Source organism: Molossus molossus, unplaced genomic scaffold, assembly GCF_014108415.1.
Source record: "Molossus molossus isolate mMolMol1 unplaced genomic scaffold, mMolMol1.p scaffold_m16_p_13, whole genome shotgun sequence".
Taxonomy (NCBI): Eukaryota; Metazoa; Chordata; class Mammalia; order Chiroptera; family Molossidae; genus Molossus; species Molossus molossus.
This window is the reverse complement of record NW_023425348.1, coordinates 33495434-33506028: the sequence shown is the minus strand read 5'-3', so window position 1 is coordinate 33506028 and position 10595 is coordinate 33495434. Positions and strand designations below refer to the sequence as shown.

The following is a 10595-nucleotide window of genomic DNA, read 5'->3' as shown; positions in this document are numbered from 1 at the left end:
CAACAAGTGCAAGGGATTATTATGAATTCATTTCTGATTGCATTGACTTTTCCTTAACTTCATAACTACTTGATGTAGGTAATAAAATGGGAAACATGACATGCTTCCCTTCATTTACGTTTTGAGATAAAGTACAATGGCAATCTGCAGAGAAGGGCACGCCGATCCCTGTGCCCTGGGCTTTTCACTCACACCTGATGGGTGGGCTTGGGTGAAACTAATGGGTAGAAAGCAATTCAAAGGCAAACCAAGAGGGCCAATGTTCTCCTCCGGGACACGAGCAGACAGCTCCAGTGGCCATGACTCCCTTCCCTCTGAGTCTGTGTGGTCTATGACAATATCCTGATAATGGCTTTGAACTTGCTTTGTCTGATGGTTTTTCTGGATATGACACAGACCACCCAACTTATAAAATTAGCTAAAAGTCATTTTCCTGGCTGATGTATACAAAACTTAACCATTGTATAGCCAGAAAAAAAAATTAATAAAAATCTGTAGTCAAGCCCTGGCCGGTTTGGCTCAGTGGTTAGAACATCAGCTCACAGACCAAAGGGTCACAGGTTCTATTCTTGGTCAAGGGCACATACCTGGGTTGAAGGTTTGATCCCTGGCCCTGGTCAGGGTCAGGGGTCATGCAAGAGGCAACCAATCAATGTGTCTCTCTCACATCGATTTTCTCTCTCTCCCTCCCACTCTATCTAAAAATCAATGAAAAAATATCCTCAACTGAGGATTAACAAAAACAAAACAAAACAAAAATCTGCAGTCAAAAAAAGCTGTTTTCCCCTTTTTAAGAGGTCTGCCGCTCTAGCAGTGATTGGGAAACTTTTCAGCCCACCAGATTAACTCAAAGGGACTTGGAAGGTGTATAAAAAACTTGCACACACATTGGAGATGCCAAGAAGAGGTGTCATGCAACGACAGCTTGAGAACCACAGTTCTGCCCAGGGCAGCACGTGACCACCTGAGTGTTAGTGATGACCACAGTAGTGATAAATGCTGTTGACCTTGGACCTTGGGGATTTGCTGACCCAGAGGGGAAAAATAGCACCAGCAAAAAGAAACAAAGAAGTTCTCAGAAAGAGACTCAATCTGCCCCGCAAACTGAATTCTCTATTTCTCACTGCTGGGTATGTGAGCTTCCCAGGGCAGCTACTATACAACTTCAGGAATACGCCAATCACACACAAGGTAATAAACAAAAGTTTATTTTCCTTTAATACAAAAATTAAATAGCAAAGTTTATTTTTTGTACAGCGATAAATTAGAAATTTACAGTACAGACATCAATGCAGACATACGTGCGTACATCCTTGAAGGCAGCGTCCATTTCCTTTGACGTTCAGCGATGCGTTTGGGCACGTGCTGCCGGGGTTTGCCTGGTACCTCTATGTCAAACATCTGCAAGTCCCCAGGTTGGCCTCAAGGTGGCTGGAGCTGCAGGGCGGCGCAGGGCTCTGGGGAAAAGGCCACAGAGCACTAGCTTGACTGCTGCATGAGCAGGTCAAGTCGCATTGCATCTTTTCACAGATCTCGGCTGGTACTTATTCTTCCCTTCCTGCAAAGAGCTCAAGGAGCCTTCATCCTCAGACCTTTAAACGTCTTACAGCTCTGTGAGGTAGAATAAAATTCAGAACCACCAAGATGCCCCATGGTGAGAGACCTAGAAAGCAGCTTGCCCCTCCCAAAGCCCATGGCCATGTCAGGGCCCGAGCCCATCAGCGGGTGTGGAAGACGCACACCTGGGAGAGAAGATGGACCCAGCCGTCTCGGGGCACAGCTGCTCTTGCCCCTCTTCTTGAAGCCTTCTGGGATGACAGTAGTCATGTACTGAATATCACAGGGGGTCAGAGAGCTACCAAAGCTTGAAGGACGAGGCTCACACAGGACCCCAAACAGGCCCACTCCAAATTGCCTGGGTGAATACTGAGAATTTGCTGGTGCAGAGAGGAAGAGACACAGGTAAATTCCAAAACAAAAACAAGCTGCTATAGGGCAACTGGGCTTGCCAAGAGGAAAAGGCCTGCTGGGGGGAATCCAGGGCTCACCTCCCTCCTGGTGATGTCCAGTGTGCCTTTACTGCACATGTGCGTGGCAAGAAGCAGCAGCAGAAAGCTCTGACCAGGCCACAGTGATGCAAAATATATTATTTAAGCCTCTGGTATCTGATCCCAGATAGGAGCAAAATGCTCTCCTAGGAGTTTTCAAGATCTATGATCTAGGCCCAGAGGAAAACTGATAACTTGGGTCCTTTGCCAGACTTGATACAAACCCAGCCAGGGACTCGGAACCCAAATACAATACAGGAGCAAAAAGAACTGTCAGAGTCCAGTGACTCAACATAATTGGCTGAAACAGCAACTCTCTTCAATCTCCTCCAACACAGAATAAAATTCAGGATGTGGGAGGGGGAGCGGGAGGGTTTCGAAAGTCTGCGCTCTGTGGCTCTCTTCCCTAACTGCTGTCGAGGTGGAGGTGGCCTCCTCAGAATTCAAAGATTGCACCATCCTGGTGACAGCCCTTTGGGTGGAGTGTGCCCTCCAGGCTGAGTTCCTCATTGCATCCTCAGGTCCCAGCTTGGCTCCGAACACAGTGAGCACTGAATTCGGTGGCCAGGACGCCGAGGGGTGCCAGAGAGGACAGAGCTGCGGGTGCTGGTAAAGTCCCAGTTCAGAACTGGATACAGAGTTGCCCCGCATTCTGGGTTTGGGGTGCCGACGTGGGAGTGACCCGGGAAAGGAAAGTCAGAGAGCGTCTCAGGGAAGAAGTCACCGCTTCTCAGGTTTCAGGCCCTGAGCAGGCTGCCAGCTCAGAAGCAGCCTCAGATATCAGGAAACAGGTCTCCACAGGGGAAAAGGATATGAATCAACCCAGTAGCTCAACCAGGTGGTTCTGGCCAGTTCCAGCCTACCCCATCTCCTCTGCCCTGAGATGTGGCCTTAATAAAGGAGGAGAAAGCAGTTTGCCTGTGAGGAGGCTGGACAGAGGCACCCTTGGGCTCTGCTGAATCCAGTCTCTGGGGGCCAAGGGGTGTGTAAGAAGCGACAAGCATACCTACTTATTCTAGACTGCAGAGAAAAAATCAACTACCCTAACCTTTTTCCTGCAAGACACTGTCCACAAATTTACCCATGCAAGTCACAGGGAACACTTCAAGCCCTGAACTGCCTGCCCCTAAAGCCACATTAGATGTGGAAGCTCATGTCCTTCGAGCCCATTTTCACAGCCTTCCTCGGGGATTTCCACAAAGACCTTCATGAAACAGAACTGATACTTTCCATCAGCCCCCATCGCGGATTTGCAGGGAATTCTGGGAAGAGACCAGAGATGCATTAAAGCTAAGGAGACCCAGGACGAGGGTTCGGGGGTGGAGACAGTGAAAGAGATGGCAATTCAGAGACACCCACACCTTCCCCAAACCAACTGCAAAGCTTAGCAGATCCATGAGCTCCCAGCCTAGGTCAGTGAGGACAGGGCTGATTTTCCGTGGCATTCCCTAGAGTGCCCGCCACGGGGCCTGCACACAGCTGACTCTCAAGCAATGTGCTGATAATTGACCATTTGAAAAAAACAACCTGAGGTGACAGAGTCACTTCAGGGTAATATGTAACTGACTCCTCGGCCACGGGCTCCTTTCCTGAAACCATAAACACCCTCCATTGCCTGGAATGTTAAGGAAAGGCCTATAACCCTGTGACACTGCTAAAGCCACTAATCCGGCCGGCACCACCGCCACTTCTGATCACATACACTTCCTCTTGAGAAGGCAAGAGATTTGTTGGAGAGACAAAAGGTTGCTAGAGCACTAGCTCCAAAACTCAGTGTCCAGGTTCCCTCAAGTACTCTTATTGTTAGTATTATTATTTCATCATTCACAAAAATTGAGCACCTACCCTGTGTGTGGCTCTCTGCTAGGTGCTGCCTTGCTCACACAGTCAGCAAAACATTACACAGAAAATGGCATTACACACCCCAGCACACTAACAGCAAGGCCAGTGCCCGGCTGCACCCAGTCCTTCTCTTGCCTGGGCCGGAGGTTCTGCACAACTCCCCAGACACTAGAGCAGAGCGTGAGTAAGGGCAGGCTCTGCCCCGGGGTGCACACTCCAGGGCCCTGGCCAGCTATGGGAACTGTCTGCAAGCAGCACGGGGAGTTCACATTGTACATTTCATAGGCAATGTAGTCTCAGATGGAGTTCAACTGGTCCTTCTGAGGATCCTTTCTCATGCTCCTGAAACCCTGACCCCAGAGGCCAGCCAAGGTACTCAGGCCTGGCACACACAGCAGGGGCTCTCCTGTGCCCACTTAGCCACTGTCTCCAATGCCCCAAGACTTTCCCTTCCAGAACCTGCAACAGACTTTACATGTGTTTTCATCTCGGACAGCTCAAGAACCACAGAGGGAAGAAGAAAGGAAAATGTCAAACTACGGGCATAAAGCTCAAACAAACAAAAAGTCATGCTCATTTCCAGAATTTGACCTATTTGGAATTTGGAGTCCCTAGAGATGTCTTTCCACTAAAAAGTGTGCTAAAGGAGCTTTCCTACCTGTGTTTTAAGAAGTGGGGCATGAATAAATAAACAAACGAGTCACTGCAAAGTAGTTGCTGAAGCAAAGACAGGTAAGAGTTACAAGGAGAGCCACCTGCGAGAGTTTCAACAATTTGTCCCAGAGATCTGGTGATTAGAAGGCCTAAGGCAGGTTAAGAGAAAGGCCAGTTACATTTTTAAAAGAACTACAACTTTTGAGAGGCTGCTAGGGGGTACCCCCTTGTAAGGAACATAAAGCATAAATTTTAAAAGCTCTGGATACCTCCGCAAAAAGGCAATTAAGACCTGTGCTGTTAGAGTTTGCAGTTCATTTCATATGGCCTACACTTTATTCCCTACAAACCAATCAGCTCCTAGCTGGCATTCTGGAGATTCATTAAGCACCATATAAAGACTCCAGGCCACACTGCCTCCAATGAAATCTTATAAGGAGCCTTTGCCAATTACTGGGAAACAATTATGCACCAAGTCGTTGGATTAGCTGTCCTTAGTTCCCTCTACAAAGTTGAAAAAGTCTCCATTGTGGTAGGTAGACCAGACTCTTCTGATAACATTCTCATGCTAAAAGAAAAAAAGGGCACTATCATTCTGAGAATGCAAGTTGACCACAGTTTGAAAGTCAGTTGAGTATACTATTATGTCATGGTCCAAGAATGTGCTTTTAATTGTAATTGACACACACAAATTACACAGTTAATCTGTGTAAATGCAAAGTTGCCAAGAAACTTAACATTTTAGCTCTTCCAGACTGGCGTCTGCATAGATGCAATCACACAAAGTAAAATATATTAAGTCCCCATTGCTCAATGCAATAGGTCTCTGGGGTCGGTAAGGTAAGTCGACTTGGTAAATCTCATTTTCCTCTGAATTAAGTGATTGTCAGAAAGTGAATCACCTTTCCTTTCCCCCTCATTAGGCATGCTGCAGTAAAAAAATTCCAATAAAAATACCTATTTTGAGTTATTAATGTAAAATGAAAAAAACAGCAGCCGCCTCAAACAGACATGCTGAAATTTAAGAGGAAGAGAGAGAAGAAAAATCCACTGGATACCTCATGTGTGTTTGTACAGTACTTTTGTTTGTTCAAACAATTCTGTTTTATGACAAAGGCACTGAAAGATTCTGACACCACCTCTTGGGAGAGCAACCCACAAGTTCTAAACAGCAGACAATGCACCACAGAAAATGTTTATGTTAGATCAGCCAAACTATAAAACTCTTGTAACACGTCTCTGAACCCAGCATTTCCAGTGTTTATAGATTGCTTTGCTATCTGAAAGACCCAGTTAGTATTTTAAAATTTAAAGAGTTAAAAGAAGTTAATCTTTCTCCCTGCAAGTTACCTCCTCACAGCTCAAATCCCAGCCCTCAGGGAAAAGCAGCATCGCCTTGGACCTCCTGGAATCCAAGCAGGACCTCCATGCTCCAAGGTGCGACCTGCTAAAGTGATCAATGTTATGATTTTTCACAGCTTTGAAAGCCTCTAACTGGCTTTTCCATTTTGGATTATTCCAAAGTCTGCAGCAAAATCATTAATTTTATAATGCTGGGGGGAGGGGAAAGGTGGGGGACTCTGGGGGTCGCTTTAGGGTGGCTAATCTGTCCAAACTGAGATTCATTGCATGAAACTTTTAGTAGCATTTGCACCGAAATGCTGGCATTTCCCCCTTCAAAATCTGGGAAGCGTGGAGGCTGGCTAGCTTTATACCACAGTTTCGTTGCCTTTCCCAGGCTTTACCCAACCATTCCCTCTTTTTTCTCTCTTTACCTTCCCAGAATTCACCAATCTGTTGGAACACTTCTGCCATGTGTGAAGAGTTTTGGCAGACCAAATCCACATGCCTGAAGTGATGCCCACCAGCAAAGACATAAAAATTTTCAGCATTTCAACTGCCATATTGGAGTCATCTGCAGAGTATCGGAAAAGTGCCCAGTTGGAGATTTCATAGAAATAACAGGCAATCACACAGGTTGCAGGAACTGTGTATAGGACTGAGAAGACCCCAATCTTGACCATCAGCCTTTCCAACTTGTCTGTCTTTGTCCCATCCTTTTGAAGATTTGACCGAATTTTGAACAAGGCCACCAAACCTGCAGCGATGAACAAAGTTCCGATCACCAGGTAAGTGAACAGGGGAGCCACCACAAAGCCCGTGAGGGCATCAAGGTTTTGGTTCCCAACGTAGCACAGGCCAGTGAGTTCGTCTGCATCCACCAGTCTCATAATCAAGATGACAATAGTTTTCACGGCAGGGATGGCCCAGGCTGCAATGTGGAAGTAAGAGCTGTGCATTTCAATGGCTTCATGACCCCATTTGAGTCCAGCTGCCAAAAACCAAGTGAGTGTCAGAATAACCCACCAGATGGAACTGGCCATTCCAAAAAAGTACATCAGCAAGAAAATGATTGCACATCCTGTGTTCTTAAGGCCTTCTTGGATGAGAACAGGTTCTGCTGCCTCTTCAAAATCGCAGGATATCCTTTCCCGGCCTACAGTCAGCCTGACAATATAAGCAATGCTATAAATATTATAGCACATACTGAGAAATATGATGGGGCGCTCGGGGTAGGAAAACCTGGAGGAATCGATCAGGAAGGTCAGCACTGTGAAGGCGGTGGAGATGAAGCACAGGCTGGCCCACACGGCCATCCAGATATCAGTGAACTCCTTGGCGGAGCGGCTGTATAAGCCAGCATCGTAGCCACACTTGAGAACGCAGTTCAGGCTCCTTTTCACCCAGATGTACTGATCGGAATTGGTCCCCACGGAATGGCACTCTTCCCCAGGCTGGATGGGGGTTTTGTGAGGTAATGGCACCTCCTCATCACCTGGCCCTTCCATACACATGTGGTTGTGGTCATTCTGCGGTGGGAATTTGCTGCAGTTCAGGCTCTCCGGCCAGGCAAATCCAAATTCCTTCAGGACAGGTTCACAGCGTCTTTTGACAGAAAGACACATGCCGCCGCATGGGCCGATGGGAATGTTGATCTTCTCTGTGCACATTGGCACATACACGGAACAAAGGAAGAACTGGAAAAGTAATGACATGAGCAAAGAAAACAGTGACTTGGAAGTATGACCAAATGCTTGCACTGAGTTGTGAATACTTCCAGGCAAAGTATATAACTACTTTTAAACCTGCCTAGAGGGAGTCCGACCATTTATGCTGACCTCAAACGAGGGTGCTTAATAATCCATCCCTTGCACACTTTTCTTCTTTTGGTTCTAGTAATCCTTTCCAGGAGAACATAAATAAATAAAAGTATACTAAAGACCCCCAAAATTATATGTCCCTTTTAGCACATTTAAGAATATAAACCTTAAAAGATTGACTCTGAGTCTCCCTCCCCTTTCAGCTACTATTTGAAAGAGCTGAACGGACTAATCAAATGACTCAGTCATTTTGGTGATGGGTGATTTATTTTCATCCTCATTTCTTTATCACTATAAAAATAAAGGTTAAAAAAGTACATCCAGCTTTTCTCCTGTTAATATTCTCTCTTTTCTCTACCTTTTCCCCTAAAATTATTTTTTAATCAGTCTCATACTGAAACAGAAACTAATTAAGATACAGTTAGATCCCACAATGGGATGCAGGATGAGATGCAGGTTGAGGTCTCTGGTCCCTCGGGGTTTGTTTGGCCAGGTTTCCACACTGAATAATAATGAAGCACAATAGGAAAATATAAATGTTAAGTCCCTGACACTGCAATACCAGCAGGGGAGAGTGCAGTTGCTGTCCTCAATTCCTCCAGCATTGATAAACAGTCTGCTTGGCTCCTTACAGATGTTGTCTATGAAGTCTAGAGTTACAAGTAACTATTTTCCAGCATGTAAAGGGATCCAGTCTTGTCCTTCAAAACAGCTTGGCTGCTTCCCCGGGATACATGTAATTAAAAATATATATCCCTGCAAAAGCAGTTTCTCCAACTAAATTGCCACTGATGTCAGGATATGTGCTGTTTCCAAACTGAGAGCTAGAGGATCATTTCTTAAGCTTTTATAACCTAGTTCTGAAGTTCTGAAACTTCCAAAGGGACATTTCACCAGCAACGGGTCTAATCCCAACCATCTTTCTGAAACCACAATCCAACTTTTAAAATGACCTATATAAAAACATGTACCTAGTAAGTAAGCTGCCTGCTTGTTTCCTATCTCTCAAAAGTTACAACCAGAACCACAGATTTCTAAAGCTTTTAGCCCAGACAACTATACCCTATTTTTCCCAGTTTCTCTATTTTCTAAATTTCTGAAAAACCACTCAAAGCCTCACCAAACAAAACACAGTCTTGACACTTTTAAAATTTCCTTTCAATCCTTTTTCTTTTCCAATGAATTGGGTGTTGTTTTTGTAATTTTGTAATATTGTAATCACCTTGTATATGTAAATTCTTTCTTCACTACTATTGTAGGATGAACATTTTCTGTATCATTACATACACTTTCAAATTTTTAATGACTGGAAAAAACAAGGACCTTCCAATATACAAACTACCTTCTTGGAGCTTAACCATACCATCACCTTCTTCCCCGAGTTGTGTTTTCTCCCCCTCTAAGTACTAAATCTGCCCTCAACCCTAAGGATAAAAACAAACTCAAGCCAATCCAACAATTCCTTCCTGCATGACCTCTAAAATCAGGCGGGTGACACGATGAGGGGCAATTCCACAGAAAACGGGGCAGTGGTGTTTCATTTAATAAATCACCCAAAAATATGAGGGAGAAATGAGGTCGGTAAGGGAGAAGTTCCCAGCTCCTTATCTCTCCTTCCAAGTCTTAGCTGCAGCTGGCTGCCCCGCCCCGCCGGGGACTCGCCCACTGAGCAGCGGCGGCCAGAATCCTTGGCAAAGATAACCCTCAGCTCCACTGGGGTTAGGGGCTTGGCCAGACACGGTGGGCAGGGGAGAAAAACGGAAGGGCGGGGTGTAAGAGTGGGTTCTTTCTCAGGCCAGATGACTTACACAACGTTTTGGCTTCCAGTTCCTGAGAAGGGACAGAAAAGTGGGGGTGGGGATGGAAATCACTTTTTCAGGAGTTATATACCCTTCAGCCTAGAATGCGGGCAGGGGCCTCGACTTGGTAAGGGTTCCATGGAGTTAGTTTGAGGCGTCCCTACCCAAGGGTCTCGCCAGGGGTGGGAGTGGGGGCGCCCACCTGCAGCTGGCTGGAGCAGCCGTACTGGATGAGCGGCGTGAAAGTTGTCAGCTGCAGCTCGGCGTCGGTCTGCAGCTCATGCCCCACAAGGTTGGGCATCTTCGTCACGTTGTAGCCCAAGTTCTGGCACATGGTGATGCGGATGGGGTCGCAGCGCCGCTCCTCCTCGTCCCCGAAGCCCCAAGCCGGCCCCAAGAGCAGCAGCACCAGCAGCAACCGCAGACTGAGACCGACGCCCCCGGGCGCCCCCAGGACGCTCGGCCCTGCGCCCCGCCAGGCCATGGCCAGAGCCGGGGGCAGTGGCAGCGGCGGCGGGGGCTGCTCCAGCAGACACCCCCAGTTTGCACGGGGGTCGCCGGCTGCCCGCACTGTTCCCAGCTCCGGGACAGGGAGTGTGATAAGGCGCCAAGGGCGACGAGAGTGCAGCGGTTGGCTCTCCAGCAGCTGCGCGCAACTGTGTGGGATATTAGACTCCCGGGGCCGAGGCCAAGAGACAGACTGCGAGGGTCATGGCTGCAGGCGACGAGTCTCCAACCCAGGGCCGGCCGCGTCCGCTCCGGGTCTCTGCGAAGCCCACCAGCACCCAGCGCCGCGCCGCTCTCACTGCCCAAGCCCTCCTGGGCGCTAGAAGTTCGCTAGGTGGTGGCGGGGCGGGACGGACAGCGCGCCTCTCCAATGGCCGGGCGCCGAGGGCAGCGAGGGGCGGAGCCGTTCTGCGGCTGGAGGACCAGGCCCCGCCCTCCGGCTGCCCTCGGGCCCCCCCGCCTCCCTCCCTCCCTCCCCAGAGCGCCCCGCCCCGCCCCGCTTCCCGGCTCTCACTTTCCTCCCACCCGTTTCGCGGTGTTCTAGGGCCAGGCAGGGACGGAGCCGAGTCGCTCCGGCCGGGCCA

General features: G+C 48.0%; 1 protein-coding gene across 2 annotated transcripts; it reads right to left on the bottom strand.

Annotated features, from left to right (window-relative positions):
- Nucleotides 1-1362: 1362 nt before the first annotated feature.
- FZD4 (frizzled class receptor 4) lies at nt 1363-10310 on the bottom strand. 2 transcript variants are annotated; one of them, XR_004959263.1, is made up of 3 exons: nt 9707-10310; nt 5895-7582; nt 1363-1457 (listed from the first exon to the last, which is right to left on the bottom strand). XR_004959263.1 is itself a non-coding variant. In XM_036258995.1 (2 exons), the coding sequence occupies exons 1-2, from the start codon at nt 9986-9988 to the stop codon at nt 6254-6256; spliced, it is 1611 nt and encodes a 536-aa protein (XP_036114888.1). In that variant the 5' UTR covers nt 9989-10310; the 3' UTR covers nt 1363-6253. The 2 variants fall into 2 exon arrangements, 1 of the variants encoding a protein (XP_036114888.1); XM_036258995.1 differs by having other exon boundaries at nt 1363-7582.
- Nucleotides 10311-10595: the final 285 nt, after the last annotated feature.

Excerpts from the sequence above, each read along its gene's own strand:
- FZD4 (XM_036258995.1), bottom strand. The coding sequence starts at position 9,988 with ATGGCCTGGCGGGGCGCAGGGCCGAGCGTCCTGGGGGCGCCCGGGGGC. Across the intron at positions 7,583-9,706 it reads GCTGCTCCAGCCAGCTGCAG|TTCTTCCTTTGTTCCGTGTA; the intron begins GTGGGCGCCCCC and ends TTACTTTTCCAG.